At 38.2% G+C, this 26,046-nt stretch overlaps 1 protein-coding gene and 1 long non-coding RNA gene across 2 annotated transcripts; one reads left to right on the top strand and one right to left on the bottom strand.

The window, feature by feature from the left end:
* Nucleotides 1-6,360: 6,360 nt before the first annotated feature.
* LOC130461972 (uncharacterized) lies at nt 6,361-8,162 on the bottom strand. The gene is made up of 3 exons (XR_008922046.1): nt 7,998-8,162; nt 7,603-7,662; nt 6,361-6,639 (listed from the first exon to the last, which is right to left on the bottom strand). It is a non-coding gene; the product is annotated as an uncharacterized lncRNA (long non-coding RNA).
* An 11,162-nt stretch (nt 8,163-19,324) lies between these two features.
* On the top strand, nt 19,325-24,940 carry LOC110788578 (carotene epsilon-monooxygenase, chloroplastic). The gene is made up of 10 exons (XM_021993200.2): nt 19,325-19,971; nt 20,441-20,737; nt 20,824-21,021; nt 21,531-21,632; nt 21,731-21,871; nt 21,969-22,076; nt 22,750-22,832; nt 22,989-23,151; nt 23,802-23,868; nt 24,505-24,940. Exons 1-9 carry the CDS (start codon nt 19,483-19,485, stop codon nt 23,853-23,855), a joined length of 1,635 nt encoding a protein of 544 aa, XP_021848892.1. The 5' UTR covers nt 19,325-19,482; the 3' UTR covers nt 23,856-23,868; nt 24,505-24,940.
* Nucleotides 24,941-26,046: the final 1,106 nt, after the last annotated feature.

Raw genomic sequence — 26,046 nt, 5'->3', positions numbered from 1 at the left:
ATATACTTAGGGTATTAGGTTTAACTAGGAGACTAATTTCAGAAAATTTATAAAATAAATCTGAAAATATACTTGTAGTGACTATTAGTTAAAACTCATTAAAAACTTTATTTTAATTGTAAAATTATCTTAATTTATCAAAATAATTTATTAGAAAATACCCGAAAATTCGGGATATTACATCTACTCCCCCTAAAAACAAAGTTCGTCCTCGAACTTAAGGTTAACCCAATGTGCTAAAAGAACAATACTGACCTGTTAGCATCCTATTTCACCCCCCCTAAAAAGAGTTTCGTCCTCGAAACTTAGCATACCTGCTCAAATAGTTCTGGATAACGCTTTTTCATGTCATCCTCAGCTTCCCACGTTGCCTCTTCGGAATTTTGATTCGACCATAGCACTTTAACTAACTTAACGGCCTTGTTCCGCGTACTTCTGGTTTTGGTATCAAGAATCTTAATAGGGCGTTCTTTGGAGGTTAATGACTCGTCTAACTCTATAGACTCTGGTTGGATTACATGGTTAGGGTCATGGATATATTTTCTGAGTTGGGAGACATGGAAAACATTGTGGACATTGGCTAACTCCATTGGTAAAGCTAACTGATATGCCACCTCTCCAATTCGCTTCAATACCTCATACGGGCCAATGTACCTCGGGCTCAACTTTCCTTTCCTTCCAAATCGCATGACACCTTTGGTCGGTGACACCTTAAGTAATGCTTTTTCTCCAACTTCAAACTCCACCACCCTTCTATTCTGGTCTGCATATGACTTCTGCCGATCCTGGGCTGCCTTCATATTCTCTTGTATCAACCTAACCTGCCTTATTGTTTCTTCTATCATTTCTGGCCCCAATGTCAACGACTCACTAATATCACTCCAACACAAAGGACTCCTGCATTTCCTCCCATATAACGCTTCATAAGGTGCCATTCCTATGCTTGCATGGTAGCTATTATTATATGAGAACTCAATCATAGGCAATCGCTCATCCCACGACCCACCAAAATCCATTACACAAGCCCTTAACATATCCTCTAGAGTCTGAATCGTCCTCTCTGTCTGCCCATCGGTAGCAGGATGAAATGCTGTGCTAAACTTTAGTATAGTACCAAATGCTTTCTGAAAAGTACCCCAAAAGTTTGACAAGAATCTCGGGTACCTATCTAAAATGATGTCCTTAGTAACTCCATGCAGTCTCACTATTTCACGAACGTATGCATCTGCTAGTTGGTTCACATTCCAAGTATCCTTCATGGCAATGAATCTTGCTGTCTTTGTCAAGCGATCAACTATGACCCAAATTGCATTCTTTGCTGTCTTGGTAAGTGGTAATGCCATCACGAAATCCATTGAAATCGACTCCCACTTCCATCCCAGTACCTCCAAAGATTGCAACTTCCCTCCAGGTCTCATATGCTGAATCTTTACCTTCTGACATGTCAAACATCTTGCTACAAACTCCGCTACCTCACGCTTCATGTTAGACCACCAAAAATGTTGTTTAAGATCTTTATAAAGTTTATCTCCGCCCGGATGCACTGAGTATGGAGTATTGTGAGCCTCCTCTAAGATTTTCCTCTTTAGATCTTCATCTTTTGGAATGCACCATCTTCCCTTATATTTCACTGCTCCAGTATCGTCGATTTCAAAGTCAATAGCTGCTCCTTCTTCCTTCATTTTTCTCACCTTTCCCAACCATTCATCTGTTGCTTGCTTCTCTCGAATCTCATCGTATATGGTAGGTTCTACTGACATTGCATTCAACTGAGCATCCACTTGACCAGCTTCCATCACCTCCAGATTCAGCTTTTGAAACTCCTTACATAACTCCTTTGCCAACACCATTGTGTTCATCGTGTGGCTTGTCTTTCTGCTTAATGCGTCAGCTACCTTGTTTGCCTTTCCTTCATGATACAAGATGTCCAATTCGTAGTCTTTTATCAGTTCTAGCCATCTTCTTTGTCTCATGTTCAACTCCTTTTGAGTGAATATGTACTTCAAGCTTTTGTGGTCTGTATAAACCTTACACCTCACACCATACAAGTAGTGTCTCCAAATCTTAAGAGCAAACACCACTGCCCCTAGCTCCAAATCATGTGTGGGGTAATTCTTCTCATACTGCTTAAGTTGCCTCGATGCATAAGCTACAACCTTCCCATGTTGCATAAGTACACACCCTAAACCGTTTTTTTGATGCATCACTATACACCTCAAATCCATCAACTCCCGAGGGTAATGTCAAAACTGGTGCAGAGGTAAGTTTTCGCTTCAACTCTTGAAAAGCTTGCTCACATTTCTCATCCCACTGAAATCTCGTTGTCTTTTTCATTAAATTTGTCATTGGTTGAGCTACTCTAGCAAAGTCTTCCACAAATCTCCTATAATAACCAGCAAGGCCTAAGAAACTCCTTACTTCTGTCACACTAGTAGGTCGAGGCCAATCAGTCACTGCTCGAATCTTAGATGGGTCAACTGCAACTCCCTCTTTCGATATCACATGGCCTAAGAATGCTACTTTCTCTAGCCAAAACTCACACTTAGAATATTTAGCATACAACTGCTTTTCACGGAGTATCTCCAACACTCTTCTTAGATGCTCCTCATGCTCTTCCTTATCCCTCGAGTACACCAAAATATCATCTATAAACACCACAACAAACCTATCCAAATACGGCTGAAAAGTTCTATTCATAAGGTCCATAAAAGCTGCTGGCGCATTTGTGAGTCCAAAAGGCATGACAGTGAACTCATAATGGCCATATCTTGTGCGAAAGGCTGTCTTAGGTATATCTTCTGCTGCTATCCTCAACTGGTGGTATCCCGACCTCAAATCAATTTTCGAAAAGATCCCAGCACCCTTAAGTTGATCAAATAAATCCTCAATCCTAGGTAACGGATACCTATTCTTTACTGTGACATTGTTTAACTCTCGATAGTCAATGCACAATCTCATGCTCCCATCCTTCTTTCTCACAAACAGAACAGGTGCTCCCCAAGGTGAGACACTCGGTCTAATGTACCCTTTCTCAAGCAACTCTTCTAACTGCACTTTCAACTCCTTCATCTCTGCGGGTGCCATCCTATATGGTGCCTTGGAAATAGCTCCTGTCCCAGGCACTACATCTATTTTGAAATCTAACTCCCTAGCTGGTGGCATCCCTGGGATTTCTTCTGGGAATACATCCTGAAATTCTCTTACTACCGGAATCTGTTCTATGGCTTTCTCTTCTACATTCACATCTTGCACATGGCACAAGTATATGGGGTAACCTTTCCTAATATAAGAATGAAAAGTCATGGCTGACACAATACTGAGTTCAGGCTTAGACACAACTCCATGGTAAGAAATTCTATTCCCCTTTGGCCCCCTAAGAGACACTTTCTGGGTGTGACACTCAATTCTAGCCCTGTACTTACTAAGCCAATCCATTCCCAAGATTACATCAAAATATGTCAGGTTAAACTGGATAAGTTCTGCAGGTAACTCAGTCCCAGCTACATTAATGGGAATGTTTTGGTATAGGGATTTACAAAGCACAACTTCCCCAGATGGTATCACTATATTGGCTTGACACGACGATGAAGGTTTCAATGCATTTTTACTCACAAAAGAAGTGGATACAAAAGAATGAGACGCCCCTGAATCAAAAAGTAAGTAAGCAGGCTTAGAGTTAACTAGAAAAGTACCCGTCACAACGTTGGCATTGATGCTAGCCTCATTCTGGTTCATGACATATATCCTTCCATTGCTGGTCCTCCCATTTCCATTGTTCTGGTTAGTGTTTGTTGCTCCAGCATTACTATTGTTGGTATGTCCATTGACATTGTTGTTCGAGTTCCTTCCATAGCCGCCTCCATTGCTATTATTGTTTCCATTATGACCTTGGCGATTATTCCCCTGCCTCTTGGGACATTCACGTGCCTTATGTCCAGGCTCCTTGCATTCGTAACAAGTGATTGGGTCTCCTTGGCAAGTACGACCACGATGACTCTTGTGACATCTCTTGCAAGGAAGGGATCCTTGCTGATTCTGATTTCCTTGGCCTTGGTAGTTGCGGTTGTTGTTGTTATAACGATCGTTAGACCTGTAGCCACTGCCATTACCATTGCCACTTCCATTCCCATAGCCATTTCCATTGCCATAGCCATTACTATTTCCTCCATAGCGAGGTTTCTTGTTATACCCTTGCTGGTTGGAGGTTTCAGCATTATTTCTCTTCTTGTGCATATTCTTCACCTCTTCTTCGCGTTTTATCACCCTTTCGGTGTTACAAGCCCTTTCGTATGCTTCTTGGAATGTTGCTGTTGCGCCAGCTGCTATCACTTTCTTCTGAATTCTGAAAATCAACCCATCTTCAAATTTTGAAGCCTTAGCTCTCTCATCAGGTACCACATTGGGACAGAACCTAGCATATTCATTAAACTTCTCAGCATATTCTTGCACGCTCATGCCCCCAGTTTGATTGAACCTACTGAACTCATTGTATTTCTTTCTCCTTATGTGTTCAGGGAAGAAACGTCCCTTGATAGCCAACTTGAACGCATCCCAGCCAAAGTTCTCTTGGTTTCTTAGTATAGGACCCTGTCTTTCCCACCATAAGTCAGCATTTTCGCGCAAATAGAAAGTTGCCTGATCCACCTTTTGAGCATCAGGTGTACCAGCAGCAGAGAAGATCTTGTCAAAATCACGTACCCAGTTTTCAACCAACAACGGATCCTACTTACCTAGGAATAGTGGGGGTTTCAATGCAGCTAGCTTCTTAGCCATGGTAGCTTGCGGGTCATTATCAGCATGGTTGTTGTTGTTGTTGTTGTTGTTGTTGTTGTTGTTTTGCAACTGTTGCTGCAACAACAAACCCATAGTCTGGTTTATCTGTTCAAGGTTCCTTAATCTAGCAGCGAGTTGTTCCGGGGTTTCAGCCATTTGTTCTACTCTTCTTGTACGAGACCTAGTGTATACGTTATAGTTTTGCATACACACTCTGCACAATTTAACACTGGTGTTATCACCACACATATTTCAACGCGGCTAATGCGTTGAAACTCATAGTATTTGTACATGTACCAAATGTTAACATAAATCGTCATCACAATTACACTTATTAAGACTATTTCGTACCCCTATAATTAAGAAGCACATAATAATAATAATGATAATAATAATAATAATAAGGATTTCCCACATTACTTAACTCGTACCAGCAGCTTGTATTATAATACGCTTTACTAGCTTATTTGAGGTCTTGCAAATACCCAAGTCTAGTGAGAAGGTGCAGGAATTTTCATCCCACATCAACACTTAACAAACTCTTTGACTTTCATGTAAGAATTCTCACGACCACCATGACAAAATAATGGGCAAATAATAAAATAAAAAAAAATACTAAAAAATAATAATAATAATAATAATAATAATAATAAATAATAATAATAATCATTACTAGTAGGTGATTATCGAAAGTCATTACAACTAATAAACTAATGGCTAATTTTAAAGAACATACTATTATAATGCTGGTAGTAGTATTGACGCAAAACAGAAAATCTATTAATCCTATTAAATAGAGAGTTTCATGGCCTAATGACCTTATTAGTTTCTAGTTTCTACTGTAGTTTAACGAATAGTTTTAGCTTCCTAGTCGAAGTCCGATGAGTCACTTGTTTCTGGGGCACTATTTTGATTATCCGGCATGCGATCATAGTCCCAAGCAGTAATAGCATCAATCATCTCGCCCTCCAAGTGGACAAGATCCAAAAACCAACGTCCCATGTAATTGTACCTTAGGGTATTAGGCTCCCCGTTCACAAAAATACGGCTATGCCTTCTCCTTACTTGAGCTAGCGGTCCTACTATAGGAAGGGTTCTTATTAAAACTTCAGCTTGCCTAGCTGGAGTATGAAAATCATTGCCCTCTGGTAAGTCATTCAACCTATAGCTTTCCATGCAAGCTCTTAACCGGTTAATAAAATGCGGGACATATTCTCCATCACGAATTCGTAGCTCGTACGGGGTCGATGCTCGAACACCCGGACCTCTCCTAGCTGTTTGTTTCCTTGCAGTTACTCTAGTACGAACCATCTAAGCACAGACAAAAGAAAGAAGAAAACAACATAATGTAAGTACTAAACAAGTACTTTCAAATAAGTGTAACAACCCCTTAACGTATTCCCACGCTCACGGCTTTTACTTAACTTAGTACTTATTTTATCATATTTAAATTAGAACCCCTTATACAATTTTTAACCTATTTCATTAATTCCAATTTTCCTAAGAAAGAAAAAAATTTGAAAACAAACCTAAGCTCTGATACCAATTTGTAACACCCCCAAAATTTGGACCTTTTATATAATCAAAAACCCTGTTTTTATATCATAAAACAATCGTCCGAACCTTGGGAGTGTCACTGCTACATTTATTATCCACAGGAAATAAATGCAAAGCAACAAAACAATTTAAAATCATTAAAGTCAAAATTAACTAAGTGGTTTAAAAGGTGCCCCATAAAAACTACAACCAATTCCCATAAAATGAATAACAAAAACCAACTTAAACTTAAACTGAAATAGAAATTGTCTCTTGACTAGGTGGTTATTCTAAGCGTCTCCTCACTCGTAGCCAAGTACCTTTACCAACCTGCAAAAATAAATAGAAAAGAGACAAGAGAGACGAACTCCCAAAAATCAGATAAACTGAGTAATTCCAACTCCATCCCGTAAAATAAATAATTTTAGTTTGAAAACATTTTGAGTACATAAAATAGACAATTAAACAACCAGTACCAATTTAACAACTCCGTTATTAAACTTATCACATAAAGATCAATATTAATTAAGTGAGGGAAAAAGAACGCTAAGGGTCGCGCGTAACCCTTGAGAATGGCCAAAGTAAGATGAGTACAGAATGTCCCTAGTGTGCACACCCCTCACTAATTGACTATGGGTCTCCGCGACCGCGCACCAATAGAATTAGGAGGAAGACTAAGCAGAAAGTTTATTGCAGAATAATAGAAACCTACTAGAAGCCTACCGGGTCTCCACTAAAGTGCACCGATAGAACAACATCTAGAAGGGCAACCTGTTCCTAACCCTTACGGGCTTTTCCCTCTAATATTACACTTTACGTAATTAATATTTTTAATAAGGTCACAGCACATAATAGTCGTAGTCACAAGAGTCCATAACTACAATTATACGAAGTACAATTGAGCCCATCATTATCAATATATTACAACGATCACTTAGTTCTTAATTGTTACAGCTCTTATTAAAGAGTTGGAGTGCTTCTGTAACTTTATACAATTCATGAACAAATTTATAACCAGAATTAATTAACAAACTCCAACTTGTGTCCAGCATCAAAATAGCCTCCATACACATTAATCAGATGAAGTGATATTCATTTTCGTAAAATAATTATATTAGTACAAAATATCATTTACATACTAATACTAATATTATACATCCCCATAAACTCAAATCATATATAACACTCATATATATGCATATAACACTTAATCTCCATAGCACATATTAACACATAAATATACCCAAATACTTTTACTAACGGGACCTAAAGATGATGGACATTGAAAATTACCTTGAACACGCACGTACTCAAACTAGTAGTCTCCTCGCGTGGTTCCTAAGTAGTCTCCGTCTACGATTACACAAAATAAATAACCTAAGTTAGTCATAATATTTGCCCAACCTAACTTAATCTATGCGTAGTAATAGTTAGAGAATATAAACAAGAATTAGTCTAATAAATCAACTTTCATTATTTTTTTTTAATCAAAGCACACCATTGCTGTATGAACCTATTCCTAAAGAACGTACAATAGAAAAACCCAAAACAATGTTAGTTAATGAGTTAAACAATCCCCACTCCCAATTGTCAGCCATAATTGTCAATTAGCAGTGACGAGAAAACACTAAATCGAAGATAGATTTCAAAAGTGAAAAGCTTGGAAATGATAAACATCTATTACTTACCGAGAGGAAGGGTACTGTGACAACGGCGGAGATTATTGAGAGGAGGGGTTTACTATCAGTTAATGTAACGAGAGATTTTTTTTGTGAGGTTTGGGTTATATATACTTAGGGTATTAGGTTTAACTAGGAGACTAATTTCAGAAAATATATAAATTAATTCTGAAAATATACTTAGGGTATTAGGTTTAACTAGGAGACTAATTTCAGAAAATTTATAAAATAAATCTGAAAATATACTTGTAGTGACTATTAGTTAAAACTCATTAAAAACTTTATTTTAATTGTAAAATTATCTTAATTTATCAAAATAATTTATTAGAAAATACCCGAAAATTCGGGATATTACACTTGCGGCCTGGCGTGATGGCGTTGTCCTGGGCCTTGTGCATGGCGCTATATTGCGCTTGCGAGCTGGCTCGGCGAGCGATTGGCTGGTGCATGCACGATGGCCTGTCGCTCGTTGTGCTTCCGATTTGTTTTCCGATTCCGGAATTGTTTCCGATTCAAACAATATTTCCATTTCCGGTAATATTTCCCATTCCCACAATATTTATGATTCCGACAATATTTTCATTTCCGGCAATTTTCTATTTTCGATAATATTTTCCCATACGAACCGTATTTTTGTTTCCGACAATATCTTTGGCTTCGATAATATTATATTCCAATATGAACCATATTTTCGTTTCCGAAAATATCTTCATTCCGACAAATATTCTTGCACGGGGCATGAAGCTTCTGCACGGGGCATGAAGCTTTTGCACGGGGCATGAAGCTTCTGCACGGGGCATGCAGCTCTGTTTCACTCTTCTTTTTTCAATACTCTGTTTTTGGGCATGATCAATGCAGTCCCATTTTGCATATCCTTATTCTTGTCCTACACACAACACTTAAAAAACGATCAACCAAACCTAAGGAATCTACAAAAGAAATAAAAACCATGTGTTTCCTCCCACGAAGCACTTCTTTAGGGTCATTAGCTTGACTTAACTCACTCCCTTTTCCTCAATTGGGGAAGACAAAATGAGGTGTTTCCTCCTTCACTTTTGGATCATTGAACTTGTCTTGCAAGCCATTGGCGCTCACCAACCTAGCTCCAACCAATTCTTCAATATTCTTCCATGGAATTTTTCTAGGCGCGCATGGGGATTTTCATTACCCCAAGGTAGCATAGAGAACCCATTACCTCAACATTACCTCGAAGATGAGGGGTGTTGAATATTTCGGGGTCTCTCAACCTTTTTGGTGAGGTCCTATGGAGAATGGGTTGACATTCTATGATGAGCATCCTTGTATTCTCCACAAAGTCCCTTGCATCCTCCAATGCCTCTTAGGAATTATGGTAGATAAAGGTGCATATTGAAGTACTTTCTTCAATGGGAGAGTAATTTCTGTACTCTCCACGCCATAACAAGAGCTCTCGAACTTTCTTAGGTCAAGGCCTTCAACCTCATCCTCTTCCGGAACCACTTTAAGCTCAATGAGCTTAACACTTTGTTCCTTGAACCTAGAAGCGCGCTCCTCTTTCAATTGCCTGAATTCGCTTACGAAGAACTTTTCCCACATCTATGCTTCCAACTAGGTAATGCCCACAACATCTCATCGTATTTCTCCCATGTGACCCTATAGAATGCGAGTTTTTATCCTCATATTTTTCAATATATCTATCTGCCTCCTCCATGTTTCCTTGCTTGCTACGCCTTCCTCGATGTACCTCATCCTTGCTTTCCCAAATGTATGCACAACAAGAAACTTAAGCAAAGATTAGTCCGAAAAGGGTAAAGGGGTAATGCACATGAGAGTACTAATACTAGAAATAAGTAAAGATACAACTAACGACTACACGTAAGCTAATGCAAAAATCCGTTGATCCCCGGCAACGGCGCAAAAAACTTGATGCACTCCCAAAAGTTATCAATCATGGGAGCTCACCAGAGTTACAATATTTTTCTCCACTTAAATCAATCATCTGGAACTATACTAAGTATAGTAGAACGGGGATAAGTAAGGGGTTGAACTCTGGAGGATCAAGCATTTTCTACCCTAGCAAGGGACATGCACTCACTATAAACTTTACTTGGTCACAACAATCAATGTTGAGTTGTTTGCCCAACTTGTCACTAATTGTACAAACGAGGGGTGTAATCAATATAAGGGGATAGGATTAGGGAAGAGAGATTCCACCTAGTATAGCTACGGAAAGTCAAGGTATCTCTACTCTACTCAAGCATGGTCATTTGGCGAATTACAAGTAAGTCTAGGGAGCATTGTACACTACTACAATCCATCCCCACCCAATGGTCATGATGATTGGTTCAAGAATCTAGCTTTGTGTTCCTGATTTCCTACCTAGGTCTCGGGGTCATGCTGACAACTAGGTATATATAAATGAGGATCAACACACACTATAGCTACGATCCCGAGGTCACACGAAGAGCGTGCCCTTTTCCGTGTCAATAGGGAGCGTTTCCGGTGTCAACGGCTCCGCGCTCAATACCTTTCTAGGAGAACAACTATAACACATGAATCACAATTTTCCTTGGGTTTGGAACAAGGAAACAAACAAGCAAGGAATAACTCTAGGACATCTACAATGCAAGCTACGATCAACCTAAGATACCTAGCAAGCAAGAGTTCACCTAAGGTACCGAACATGCTCACACACCCATCTCAAGCAAGGACATAATCCCACAACAACTAGCAAATCCAAACTTAACACCAAACTAACACAGACAAGTATAGAGGAAAATCATTCATGCCATAATTATACTATGGGCCACCCAACCCCTAGGCCCAAGCTAACTACTCATACATAGCTACACTTAAACCAATTAGATCTAAGTAAACTACACATGAACTTATGATTTTACTATTTCAAGTAAAGAACTTCAACCTAGAATATGAAATTGGGTATTAACACCAAGAAAATAGCACTTTGAGTAAAAAACTTCAACCAACAATCATGAATTAAAAATTCAGAAATTAAAAGTAACGCAAGGACATAAAAGCTGTAAAGAAAATAAGCATGAAAGGAAAACAATTACTTCAAACTAAAATGGAAATCTTGCTCCAAGTATTCAGAATTTAAAGACAAGAAAGCAATTAAACTAAACTATGAAAGCATTAAAGGTTGGTGAGAGTGTGCCTAAGAGAGAGAACTAAACTACTGAAAATAAACCTAAAGCACACTCCACAAATGATAACTAAGGGGTAGGGTTTTATTTATACTAAGGGAAACAAAAGCCCAAGAGCTAGGGTTACCGTCGGATGTCGCACGAGGTCCTTTAGGTCTTACATGGGCCGTGCAAGACTTGCATGACCCTAACTGTCGTTTTTCCAAGAGCTACTGCACGCACGATCCTGGGGTTTGTGCAGTAGCCTGCGATGTACTGCTTCTCTTAGAAACGTCATAACTCCATTTTCTACTCGTTGAAATAGGGCGTGTGACCACTTTTTGGAATGCTATTGAGATAAGATATCACCTCCAATTTGAATAACCTGAAGATGTTCATTAGATCAGGAGTTATGGGCAGTCCAAGTTGACCTTTGTGCAAACTCTCTTCTGAATCCTTACGCAAAGACTTCAAACCATTTGGGGTGTTTCTCATTTGCATAAACACTTCCTTGGCCCGTGTACTTGACCTTGTGGGAGCCTTCTATCTACCTCCTTCATTCATGTAAGTCCTTGGAGATGGTGATGAGAGGGAAGCAAGGAAGCCTCGGGGAGCTCGTTCCTCATGGATGTGACTCTTCTCTCTTTTGGGGTTAGCTCGACTCCTTGTTTCGACGAATTGCTTTAACTTGACCTGAAAATAGGCAGAGAAGATCTCTCCATAGAAAACAAGCACAGAAACACAAAGGAATATGATTTACTCTAAATGAAACTATATGCAACTAAAGTACGCTAATATGTACACAAAATAGATCAAATCTGGCTCCTAAAGATGTGCTAATTACGAGCACATCAATTTTTTTTTGTTTGAGGGAAACGAGCACATCAATTACAATAATAGTCTAAAAAGGTTGATAATTTTTATAAGGAAATTTTGTGCAACACTACCTTTAAGTTTGGACGTTTTGTGAATTACTACCTTATAAAAAAGTTTTTTAATTTTGCTACCTTATATGTTTGTTTAGTTTGAGTAACACTACCTTGTAACAGTTTCTGTCAAATTCCTCCGTTTGTGGGCCCCACCTCCAACGGCTATATTCAACTGCTTTAACTCCCTTTCCCCCTTATTTAAACTTCCTGTAAAGCTTTATCAACCACATTCAACCAATTTTTCGAAAAAAAATCAAGAAATCTGGGTAATTTTTTTTCTCAAAGCAAGATTCGCAATTTGGTTGAGGAATCGAGTAACCTAAAGGTGAGTGCATTAAATTCGTTCTTGTTCTTCAATTTCTGGGTTTATTTTTTCAATTTAGGGTTTTTGTTCTTGTTCAATTTTATTAAATTCGAATCATTTTGCTAAATTTAGCTTTTGAAACCTTTGAATTGACATGTGAAAACAACTACATTGCAAAATTTGGTTCTTGAATTGACTAAAAATGTGGGTGTTCGTGGTTTGAATTTTCAATTGTGATCGTTATTTGCAATTTGGGGGTTTTCAATTGAGAAACCGAATACTAATAATTAGTTGTTTAACTGTTGCAGGATGTCGAGTGGGTCTCCTTGTGCTTCAAAAAAAATGTTATTGTGGCATTCCATCCAAGATGTTGACATCGTGGACAACTGATAACCCGGGGAGGAAATTCTTGACTTGTAAGTTCTCTGATGTTCACACTGGTAGAAAAGGTTGTGGCTGGTTTTATTGGGTTGATCCTGATGTTGTGGAGTGGCAAAGATTCGTGACGAATGAATTGGTGGTGGAGAAGAGATTGCTGAAAACAGAGTTGAGGATCATGATGACTGAATTGCAGAAGTTAGAGGATGACAAAGCCCTTCTTGTTGCTGCCAATGAGAGGCTTGAAAGGATATGCAATGGTGGAGTGGCTGGAATGAAGGGGACAGAGGATAAGGTCCAACAAATTGCCTATTCTGTATTCTGGTTTGTTGCAGGATTAGTTGTTTGTTGCGTGTTGAAGTTTGTAATGAAGTTCCTCTAGTGTAAACGCGACAATGGAACGGGAAATTGGATGGAATGTAATATAATGTAATGTTGTTGACATTAGTTGACTCTAATCATTTAATAATGGTAATTCTAGCTTATGACAATATCTTTTTGCATTAACTTGTGTTCGATTATTAGCTCCGTTTAAATTGTGTACCAATTAAAACTTGGTTAGTATATGTGCTCGTTTCACCTATCATTCACCACAGAGGATAAACCTATAAATTAGGTAAAGTAGCCTATAAACTCAAACAGTCCTCGAAGTCAACGGGAGTCAACTTTGGTCCATTGACTTAGTTTAAATGGAGGACAAATCTTTTTCAAATGAACCACACCTGGACATCATCTTATTTTCCTTAACAACAATTCAACAACTGAACAACAAGAACAACAACTTGTTAAACCTGCACTTAACTGAAACGAGCCACGCGTGAGCCGAGCTCGAACGTCAAATATAATTAAGGGGTAAATGAATCTTTACACAGTGTTCCAATGTAAACCTAGCACCTAATTAGAATTGTCATTGCCAAAATGTAACCTTGTTGCTAATTAGAAACCTTAACTACTTGTTCAAAGGAATTACAACCAACACAATACTTAAATATGCCACACTGGTTTCTTTGTTGTCTGCAATTTGGGTCTGAGTTTTGGAGGGAGTGATGTTTGAGGCTGATGAGTTGATGTTTGGCTGGATGGACCTGGATGCTGACTTGCTGTCTGAGCTGGTTGCTGACTTGAGGTCTGACTAGGTGGGGAGGAGGTTGATAACTCCCTGTCTGACTGGATTGAGGTGGAGCATTAAATGTGTATTGCATAGTAGATGCACTTGAGTTTTGTTGCTGTGGTTGAGTGACTGATTCAGCATTATACCTCTGCATACACAATAGAAACACATATTGTTAATGACAACAGAAACACATAAACAGATTCAGCTATAAACTCTTGCAAACAGTGTAAATACATGACAAAAACTCACCCTTAAAACTCTTGCAGCCCTCTTGTTTCTGTCAGCAACAACCCATGGGTTCTTGGAGGGATCCCTCCCTGGTTCCTAATTGGGCTGAATAACAGCAGGTGGATTATTGCACTTTCTCTTGTTGTGGCCTGGTTGTTTACAGTTTGAGCAGTTATTCGGCTTTTTCCCTCGCTTCACAAACCTCTCCTCAGCATCCTCACCTGCTTCTTTCTTTCTCTTATGTGACTTAGGACTTCCTGGCATTTTCCTTAACAGTGGAGGCAAAGGTCGAGGCAAATCTGTTTTCTTCCACTGCTTCATCCCGGGCATTGTCTTGATATGAGGCGAGTAAGTTGCTAAGTATTTGGCCTTTGAGTAACACTCATGAACAAAATCTTCAGGCCTCCACCTCTTCTTCACAATACATGCATAAGCATGTGGACATGGTATTCCCGTTAACTCCCACCTAAAGCATGTGCATGTCAACTCCTTCAAATCTACCACATGCCTATCAAAAGCTGTTTCCACCTCCCACTCATCTAATCTAGAAGGGCAGACTATACAATTCAAAGATGCTTCAGAAACCCAAGCTAAAACCTTCTCAACAAATGGCATAAACCTCCCCTCATAATTTTGAATACCCTCCCACTTCTCAGCATTCCTTCTCATTACGTACCTCCTAATCCAATCTAGGCAGGTTATTATTGGTTTATCCCTAGCTTCCCTTATCACATCATTAAATGTCTCACAAAGGTTGTTGAGCAACATGTTAGACCTAGAATTCGATCCAAATGCATGTCTACACCAATGCACAGGAGGTATGCCACTCAAGTAGTTATACGCATCCTCGTTTAGCTCTTTGATTTCAGCCATGTAAGAATCATGCCAATGCTATACATTTAACAAACAAAAACAAGGATGACATCAACAAACAATAACAAATGCTATACATTTATACATTTAGTGCGACTAAGTCCCGACTCGGGTACGTGTCCAAGTCACGATTCGGGAACGTGTCCAAGAAGCATGCTTTACTTTTCAACCCTAACACACATGCTTTTAAAATAAAATCACAAGTGCAACCAAATTTAAGAATACGAGTCGATTTCTAAAATAAAATCACAAGTGCAACCAAATTTAAGAACACGAGTCGATTTCTAAAATAAAATCACAAGTGCAACCAAATCTAAGAACACGAGTCGATTTCTAAAATAAAATCACAAGTGCAACCAAATCTAAGAATACGAATCGATTTCTAACATGAAACCCTAAATGCAACTAAATCTAAGAATACGAGTCGATTTCTAACATGAAAGCCTAAATGCAACCAAGTTGAAGAATAGCAAACCTTAGTTGTTGATCTTGCTGCTGCCCAAAACAGGTCCTTATAGGCCGTGCCACTGAATTTATTCTTGAAGTTAGCCCATATGTGTCTAGCACAAAATCTGACCTCAGCTTTTGAACTCACAACAGATATAGCATCCAATAGTCCCTGAATTGAAACAACAAACACAAACACAGGGTTAGTAAACCATCCAGAAACTGTACCTCATTGAACAAAAGAATAGAACTAGATTACCTTTTTCCTATCAGACATAAGAGTCAATCCTTCTCCGTCACGGTGTCCTATGTCCTTCATCAGCAAATCAAGAACCCATGTCCAACTGTCAGCATTCTCAACTTCCACCACTGCCCAAGCTACGGGGAAAATATTGTTATTTCCATCTTTGCTCACAGCCACTAAGATCATTCCTGGATGAGCCCCTTTAAGGTGACAACCATCTACTCCAATTAGGGGCCTACATCCACTCTTAAAACCCACTTTGAGAGCCTCAAAACAAACATACAATCTTTGAAAGAATGGAGTGGGGTTGTCTCTAATCTGGCATTGTACATAGGCTGAAGAACCAGGATTGTATTGAAGAATTGCATACCCATAGTCATACACAACAGCATACTCATCTGCAGCATCCCCATACAGAATCAATTTGTCTCTAGCCCTAGCAAACCATGACTTGTAGTATCCAATATGTAGCCCTGTTTCCTTGTAAACCCTTTCCCTAAACTTCACAAGCCTCCAATATGGTTCTGACCTCCACTCCTCCAAATACTTCTCAGCTAACCACTCCGATGTGATTTTAGAACTTGAATGAACCACACCACAAGTATGCTTTAACCTTAAAGACTTGATCTAAAATGTTTCTTCCATCCTTAGTTTCTTCACATGAATCTTAAACCTACACTTATTAGGATCATCACACACACACTTTACAAGCTTCGCATGCTTTTTATCCCATGGACAATTACATCTATACCTATAATACACACTCACCCTCTTCCTTCCATTATGAAGAAGGTAGTAATCGTAGTGGTTCTCGATCAAATGATACCTTATCGCTTTCCTAACAGCATGAACACTCGGGAACTTCAAACCCAAACTGAGCACAATCTTTTTCTTGAAGTCTGACTCTGGATTAAAGGTAGGGTATGGATCTACTTCATCATCTGAACCACAAAGACTTCTAAGCTCCTCTGAATCATAATCCACCTCCTGTTCTAGATCCACTTGTTCTTCTACAATTGATGGCCTAGACTGCCCTCCTACCTCCTCATTTACTTTCTCTTCCTGGTTCTCTACCTTACCCTCAGGTACTGCCACCCTATCTACCTCCACCTCAGGTGCTGCAACCTTATCTACCCTCTTATTTCCCCTCAACATAGTAGACAATGGCTCACAGAACAACTCATCCTCCTCTAGTTGTTTTATGTCCTCTTCCCCTGGTTCAAATTCCACATCTAAATCTGAAAAGTCTGAATCACTTTCAGACCAATCACCAAACTCATCATTGCATCCATCTTCAAATAAATAGTCCCCAGGATCCTTTTTCTTTCCTTTCCCCTTCTTCTTCCCTACTTTTCCTGCTTTTCCTTTCACCTTTTTCCCCTTCTGTGATACACTCTTTCTCCTAGGGGTAGAGTTCTTCAAATCTGGACTAAGAAGAGGTGGGTTTGCAGGCAGAGGTGTTTTTGAAGGTTTTGTGGGAGTGGTGGTGGTATGAGGAGGGATTTTTGTTGGTTCTGTACTTGGAGTGTGAGGATCAACTGAAGATATATTTGAGGGAATGGGTTTAGGAACACTTGCTTTGACAGTGGCTGAAGCAATTGGTTTTTTTAATTGGGTTTTGTTGGGTTCTTTTACAGTGGATGGATTCTTACTTGGCCCTGTACCCTTTCCCATGTAAATCACATCTGGATCAAAACCAAGCCTTGGGCTTCTCCTAACTGGGGAAAACTTCTGTGACTGAAGTGGTTCCATTTTCACTTGCTTTAGGCTCACTGTTGATGGGCCAGCAGGTTTGGTTGTAATGGGCTGGGTCAGTGTTCTTTGTGGCCCAAAAGGATTGCTTTGTGTAGCCTGTTTCAATGGTCTTGGTGGTTTAAAGTTGGCAGTTTGGTAGGTAAGAGATGGGCCAATAGAAGCTGGTTTGGATTCCTCAATAATGTACAAAATCACCTTGTTAGACCCATCTTTTGTCTCCAATAACCTCCCTATATATATCATCATGAGTGTGTATAATCTTCCTACCCTTAGTCAAATTCATCCCATGTAGCCTAAACCATACACTGAAATTCTCAATAATCCTCCCTATGGTTCCACTCATCCCTTTCATTACAAGCTCCCTCAAACTAAAAACAGTTAACTCATGCAACCACACTGTCAATCTAGTATACAACTTCCCACCAACATAATCAGTTTCCCCCTTATTGAAAACAAACTTTCCCCCCATCCATATTGCAAGATCAATGTAACCCAACTGCTCATTCCTACAATTTTAATTACCAAAAAAAAATTAACTGCAAATCAACAGTGATTATAAAAAATTAAAAAAATCCCAAATCGAGTACATGTCCAAGTCCCGACTCGGGTACGTGTCCAAGTGTTCGACTTGGTTACACAACACGAACAAAAAAGTAACCACATGTAATCACTGTAAACTAATAAACTAATCAGTTATACTAATCTAATTTTTCCAATAATAAACAATTATTTCACAACATTAATCCAGAAGCCCTAGACATTAAACAATTAGGGGTTTTTCAATTAAACAATCAATTAATCATTATTCACATTAAACAATCATTTAAACAATCATATTAAGGTTTCCAACAACATTAAACAATGAATTCGTGGATTTCAATGACAATAAAAAAATTAGGGTTTTTGATTCAAAATTTCACAGTGCAATTAAAAAATTAGGGATTCCTAATTAAACAACTAATTAACCAATAATATCACATTAAACTACTAAAATCGCATTGTTTTAACTGTTTAATACCTGACTTGGGATCCACCTTGTCGGTTCGTTGTCATTATCCCCTTTCCCTTATCCTTTGGACCACTTTCTGTCGTTTTCATCTTTCCAAGATCTCCTTTTGGACCACTGCGCGTAAGTAAGAGAAGAATCTCTTGACTTGAAGATGATTCAGAAGTGTAGCATCATCAATTATGGCTTTAGGGTTTGTGGTTGAGATTGAAGGAGAGAAGAATAAATGTGAGAGCAGAGGAAAAGAAAAATGACAGAGGAAAGAGAAAGGAAAAGATAGAAGTTGGTGGGAAAGCAAATGGGGGGACATAGGAGTAATTTCAATTATGAAAATGGAGGGAAACGTTGGAGGTGGGGCCCACAAACGGAGGAATTTGACAGAAACTGTTACAAGGTAGTGTTACTCAAACTAAACAAACTTATAAGGTAGCAAAATTAAAAAACTTTTTTATAAGGTAGTAATTCACAAAACGTCCAAACTTAAAGGTAGTGTTGCACAAAATTTCCTTTTTATAACGTAATACCAGAGAAAAAAATGCGTTAGTGTGAATTTAAAAAGTAGTAGATTGATAAAGAAGCAAAAGTTTATATTAATATATGTAGAATACGATACAAACTTTCTCAGTAATACAAATGATATTGCTTGTGTATTTTGCAAATGTTGAGCAAAGTATTTATAGCCAAAATATCTACTATTTACTAGAATAGGTGGTAGATAAATAGTGTAAAATCTTGACATTCACCTACTGAGTACTGTCAATGTTGACTCTTAATAGGAACCCCAATTTTCTGCCATTTTGGAGCCTGTTTGACTAAAAAATGTGATTATGTTTTCCGATCGGACTTTAGCAATCCAAAGTTTTCGGATATCAATTTGGGCAACTCAACCGATAGGGTGCTATGTTGCGCCCAGGCACCATGGGCACCTTATGAGTTATGACCCGATGGCCGGGTGAGCAGCAAGACCTTGTTGTCAAGAGACCAGCCAACGAATCCTTGAAACTTGAAAGGCTACAACAAACAACAACATTCCACTCTCTCTTCTCCCCAAACAGAAACAGTAACCAAATCCGAACCACCACCAATCATACGCAATGACCTCCTCTTTCTCCCTGACTCCATTCTCTCTCCTCCCCAAACCCACCCAACCCCGCTCTCGCTCCCACTCCATCAAATTCTCCCTCTCCCAACCACCACCACCACCACCACCCAACCCAAAACCCACCAAACCCGACCCCAAATTCAAGTCATGGGTTAGCCCAAACTGGCTCACTTCCCTAACCCAAACTCTAACCTTCACCCAAGATGACTCCAACATACCCAAAGCCAGCGCTCAACTCGAAGACGTTTCTGAGCTTCTTGGGGGCGCACTCTTTCTTCCACTCTTCAAATGGATGAATACTTATGGACCCATTTACCGTTTGGCTGCTGGCCCCCGCGATTTCGTCGTTGTTAGTGACCCCACCATTGCTAAGCATGTTTTGAGGAATTATGGGACTAAGTATGGAAAGGGCCTTGTTGCTGAAGTTTCTGAGTTTCTATTTGGTTCTGGTTTTGCCATTGCTGAAGGCTCTCTTTGGACGGTATACAATCATATACTCAATTGCTTTTTTCCAATTATTTCATTTCTTTATATTATTGGCTAATCAATCAAGTTGTGAGGCATAAATGTCATTTAAGTTCTATTGGGTGGAACTGGAATGTCTCGACAAACATGGGACTTATATTAAGTGACAATTTCGCAATAAACCCCAAAAATTACTGTTAAGCTACTGTTTCCTTTTATCTGAGCTGCATTGTAATTTGTAAAGCTGCTTTCATTTTGCATCTGTCTTTTTGTTAAAGCATCTCAACTAAGCTTCTGTTCTTAGGAATGAAATTATTCTAATTAACAACCTGTAAGGCTCAATGTGCTGTCAGTTTGATCCCATTGAAATTTCCACTTAGTTTTGAAATATGAGACATATTATGGTAACAACGAACCTGAACTCGTATATAATTATGCTAATTATATACGGCCCTGTGAGCATGGAAGTCTAAATTTTTTGATAGGCGAGGCGCAGGGCTGTTGTTCCATCACTCCACAAGAAGTATCTCTCTGTAATAGTTGAACGGGTTTTTTGCAAATGTTCTGAAAGGATGGTAGAGAAGCTGAAAGCCAGTGCAGCCACTGGTGCTGCTGTGAACATGGAGGCTGTATTTTCTCAGCTTACGCTTGATGTCATTGGCCTATCATTATTCAACTACAATTTTGACTCGTTGTCTACTGATAGTCCTGTAATTGATGCTGTTTACACTGCACTAAAAGAGGCAGAGAATCGTTCCACTGATATTCTACCTTATTGGAAGGCAAGTTCTTCCGCACTCTTGCTTGTGCCACTTGTTTTTCTACAGTTTTTTCCTTTTTCACCTTTCTTTTTGTGGTTTCCTAACAGGTTAAAGCCTTGTGTAAAGTTATTCCAAGACAAATTAAGGCTGAGAATGCAGTTGAAGTTATCCGGGACACCGTTGAAGAGCTTATTGCAAAGTGTAAAGAAATTGTCGAAGCTGAAGGTGAAAAGATAGATAATGAAGAATATGTCAATGAAGCAGATCCAAGTATACTACGTTTCTTGCTGGCTAGCAGGGAGGAGGTTTGTTGATGTTACATACTCACATTGCTTAGCTTCTAAAATCCTATCTGCATTATTTCATTGCCCTTGATTGCGTAGTATATATTTTGATTTATAAAGCACTTAAGACCCTAGAGCAGTAAGTTACAGAACACACTAGTATAAGTGTATGTAGGTGGCTATCAGGCGGCTATATATCCTTTATTTTAACACAGTGGGTCAGTATATGTCAAATCTCAACTTATGATGTAAAACAATGTACTCTGTGGCTACAGGATGTTTATAGGAACTTCAACATTCTGTTTAATGACTTCACTAATTGGAACTCTATGCTACCTAACTTTGCAAATATGACATCCTTGTGGCATGAATAATTGCATCTTCATCGGGTTTCTGAGAATGGTTCGTTATTGGTATTTATGCTTCCAGATTTATTTTCTTACTTCAAGTCGAAATAACTTTTGGTGCTTGGATTTTTAATTCTTTTCCTCCAGTCTTTCTCAACTTTCATATGTGATACATGACTGCAGGTATCCAGCACACAACTGCGAGATGACCTCTTGTCAATGCTAGTTGCTGGCCATGAAACTACTGGCTCAGTGTTAACGTGGACAGCATATCTTCTAAGTAAGGTATTTGCTTGGATCTGTTTATCTTAAAGATAAATATGGGGCTTATTTTGTTTATTTAGAGAACCTAGTTGAGAAGTTTTTCTGTTAATATTTTTCAGGATCCTTCTTCTTTATCAAAAGCAAAACAAGAAGTTGACAATGTTCTACAGGGAAGGCTTCCTTCGTATGAAGATACCAAAGAACTCAAGTTTTTGACACGTTGCATATTAGAGTCGATGCGTCTGTATCCACATCCTCCAGTAGGTCTTCAAATTTGGTATTGCAATATGAAACCTTTGTATAACAGTATAACTTAAATAGATTCTTAATGAATTCTCGACATCACTCCTGGTTAAGGTTTTACTCAGAAGAGCTCAAGTTGTTGACACCCTTCCTGGAAATTACAAGGTCAATCCTGGTCAAGATATAATGATATCAGTATATAATATCCATCATTCATCCCAGGTATAAATCATTTATTCTTATATGGTCATGCTTAATCTTAATACAAGCAAGAATAGATTCATCCATATTTGTTCATAGTTGAGCGATGATGGTTTCTGTTTTATTCGATAAACGCTGGCTTAATGTAATGAGCTGTTATCTAACTGTTTAAGTAGTTGCTAATGGCTGCTTTGAGAAGATCTTATGATTAAACTGATTTCTCTGTTTCAACCCGGATTCTAAGAACTTAACTTGTTGAGTCTTTTCAGTTCTGAGTTTTGACTTTCAGCTACTTTCATATACTTAGTCTTTGAGTCTCAAGGTTCTGCTGCATGATTGTGATGCTTTAAGTTCATTTATTAATGAATTCATGCTACCTTAACCTTCACATTGTTCTCATTTATGCTGAGAACCCATGTAAAGAGAACCAATTTGAGTCTGACACTTTTTTTTCTTTTTATATTTTAAGCTTCTGTGCGCAAGATTATTTGGTTAGCAATTTAAGTACGTACTCAATTTCTGTTCCTTTGTGGTCAGTTGGTCACTTTTTACCAATATTGCTTCAGTGCAATGGTGCTGAAGTTAATGTATGATTTTAGTATCTTCTTGGTAATTATCCTGTACCAGGGTACCTATTGTTAGCAACCAGTAATTGTTGCTTATAGGTTTGGTTTCATGTGTTGTATCTGAAAAGGTGTGGGAAAGGGCTGAAGAGTTTGTTCCAGAAAGGTTTGATTTGGAGGGTCCAGTTCCTAACGAAACAAACACTGATTTCAGGCATGCATCCTGTAACCCTCTTTGAAATGATACCACTGCTATTAGCTTCTGATAAAAAAAATAAAGAAATAAATAAATCTATGACATCATATTCCATATCAAATATCCTTTGGCTGATGATATTTGGCAACCACATATTTTGATCTTCCTTTGCAGGTTTATACCATTTAGTGGAGGGCCTCGTAAGTGTGTAGGCGATCAGTTTGCGTTATTGGAAGCAATTGTAGCTCTTGCAATCCTTCTTCAGAACATGAATTTTGAGCTGATCCCAGATCAGGACATTACTATGACTACTGGAGCAACTATCCATACGGCAAATGTAATTCTCTTCCATTGATAATCTTGCACACTGGAATCAATATGCAATAATTTTTTAATTTCATCTTTACACGCAAATACGGAGTATTTTTAAATGAAAGGCACTACTGTTGGCATTCTATATGCATTTATGTCCATAATCCTTCGCTTACAGCATCTAAAAACATTGTTAAGTTGGTATCATCTTAATCAATTATTTAAATCAGACAGTGGTCTTTCCAACTCCATGAATTTGTCAATATCCCGCCGAAGCATCAGGGACTGTTGACAGAATAACAGTACACCTAAAAAGTGTCATGCTCTTCCATGTCTGTGACTGCCTGCTAAAAAAGTGTTATTTTTTCCCCAATTGTGGCATGCTATTCAAAGTTTCAAACATACCTTTAAAAGGGTATTCTTTTTGCTGGTGTTGAACAAGGAATAAGTAAATTAGTATGCGTAGTTTGTAAACCTTCGGTTTTGTTGGCTTATTGTCTGTTGAATTAGCATACAATGCTAATAGTGAACTGTCAAATATAAACTTGATTTACGTATTTGTTCTGTAAATTGTTTCAGGTCTATAACCCTCTTTAGAATGATGTCTTTTCTGCTGACATTTTAAAAACTTATTGTATGTGTTTGGACTGAACCAAAATACTGGATATATTGCAGGGCTTGTACATGAAACTGACTGAACGTGCAAAAGAACCTGTATTTGCTGCATGATCGTAGGTATTAGGTAAGAAGTGTAAAGTGTTTTTTTTACAATTTTAAAGATGATAATATTGATTGGTTGTTGAGTGTGATAGACTGATAGTGATCAATGATGTGGTTTCTCTATGCAGTTTGTTGCTCCTATTTACTTATAATTATGTTATTAGATTTTTTTTAAGCCACTTATCCCTTGTATTTCTTTTTTGTTTTTGCGAATGCTCACAAAAGTATCAGCTCTAGACTATCGCATCAGTCATTAAGCTAATTACTACTTTTACTGCTGTCTTATGAACTGCTGTTTCACAAATTGAATCAAGTACAAGTAATTTTTTCATTTGCAAGTTTGTAACACACTTTTCTTTGGTTATTGTGGAACTACTTGTACCTGCTGTTTTATGAACTGCATGGATTTGTTGACACCTCACATTTTTAAACTTTACTTTTGTTCTCGCGTGGTTCCTCTGAAAGTTAGTACATGTCAATTAAGCTGCTTCTCTGGTCACAGTACATATTAGGGTAAGGGTGTCAGGAAGTAATTCTACTAAGCTTGTGTCTCTTGGATGTTCTTCATCGAATAGGCAGCTTGATTTATGCTAAGGGAGGAATCCATTCATTCCGCTGTCTTACATTTGAAGCGGTTTTCTTTTCTACCTCTGTGCAGTGTCTTCAGAAGGAATCAGAATTCAGAACACAGTTTTGAGCTTTCAAATCTCAACCGCAGCTGCAAAGTGGATTAACTTCAACTGTCGACCGCTGAAGCAGTGAACTATCAAGGATTATCAGGGATTACCAAATGGGGTAGAGATGTGTAAAATCAAAATAGTTACTGTCTAAGACTCTTGTACACATGTTTTCTACATACATACTACTCTGTATAGTTTAGTAGTTTAGCGATAGTTTTATTAGTCTCCCTATTCCCCCAAATTAGGGAAATGGATATGCAATTAATTCTTTAAGGATGTATGGAGTATATTTAAAAATTAAGATCGGTATATATTATCTCAAACCAGAAGGTATATTGAGTGAGATGAAATAGTTGTAACCCCATTACCCATACGTTTGCTTATTTCTCCCAAGAGAGTGTTGTAGACTTTTTAGTTCTGGTGTTTGCTTTGCTCTCAAATTTAACTTCGGTGCCTCCATGGTTACTGATTAGATCTTCACAAATAATAAGAGTTTAAGGTGTATCTTCAAGCAAAAGAAGTAAATATTGATAGTTCAATAGGAACACTTGACAAGAGGGGGGGTGAATTGTTTCTTGGGAACGTGGGTAAGTTTCTTGCGGAATTTAAACAATATAGAAAAGTGATCAATAACGAAGAAATATATGAAACTGAGGAACCTTCTTGACACTAATCAAGAAGGAAAACCTCACAACTCGTTTGTATTAATGTAATACCTCTATTACAAACACACTCTTTAACCCGAGTTCTTCTCGAACACGAGTTCCTCACAACAATCCCCGTTGATTACTGTGCTAATCTTTCTCACTCTTTCTCTCTCTGACTTAACTCTAAGTCACTCAAGGATGATTCAACCCTTGAACCCAAAATACAATTTTGATAATAAACTCTAGTACGTAATAAATTAGCTTATCCACACAAGAAGGAACTCAAGGAACACACCTTTTGTAAACTGAGTTTGTTAAAACGCTTAAGCTCTTTTTGGAATATTATTTGCAAAAATCAGCTGTGTTGAAATAATTAAACACTTCTCCTTTTATAGAGGAGTTTTTCCTAGGGTTAGTTACCCATGTTTCCCTCAACTCCCACTAACTGTTACTGCTCAATAACTTGGGCATAGTTGGAGTGAAACAAGGGAGACTAATTCCAACTACTAGTTTGCACGTTCAATTGAGAAAATACTGGGAGTAATCTTAGGATCAAGGGAAAATCTTTTTGCTTGGAAAACAAGGAAAATCTAAATAGAATCCTATGTTTTTTTTATTAAAATCATTTTTTTTATTTTCCAAAGATTTTCTAATTAAAACTCCTTTATATTTACAGTTTATATTTTTAGTTAAAAACGTACCAAAATACTCATGTTCCTTTCGTTCCAAACAACGCATAGACAATATTAAATACTTACATAAATCCTAAACATAAACTCATATGTTATACTCTTCATGATTGCACCTTTAGGAAACTTCACTCGAAGTATTCACAATTTGTTCCTTCTCTGGAACATCGAGGATCCACATAAT

The sequence above is a fragment of the Spinacia oleracea genome, chromosome 5 (assembly GCF_020520425.1).
Source record: "Spinacia oleracea cultivar Varoflay chromosome 5, BTI_SOV_V1, whole genome shotgun sequence".
In the NCBI taxonomy this organism is placed as follows: domain Eukaryota; kingdom Viridiplantae; phylum Streptophyta; class Magnoliopsida; order Caryophyllales; family Amaranthaceae; genus Spinacia; species Spinacia oleracea.
The sequence above is the reverse complement of the archived record's forward strand: the minus strand, read 5'-3'. Positions and strand labels throughout refer to the sequence as shown.

Excerpts from the sequence above, each read along its gene's own strand:
- LOC110788578 (XM_021993200.2), top strand. The coding sequence starts at position 19,483 with ATGACCTCCTCTTTCTCCCTGACTCCATTCTCTCTCCTCCCCAAACCC. Across the intron at positions 19,972-20,440 it reads CTGAAGGCTCTCTTTGGACG|GCGAGGCGCAGGGCTGTTGT; the intron begins GTATACAATCAT and ends ATTTTTTGATAG. Across the intron at positions 23,152-23,801 it reads CAACTATCCATACGGCAAAT|GGCTTGTACATGAAACTGAC; the intron begins GTAATTCTCTTC and ends GATATATTGCAG.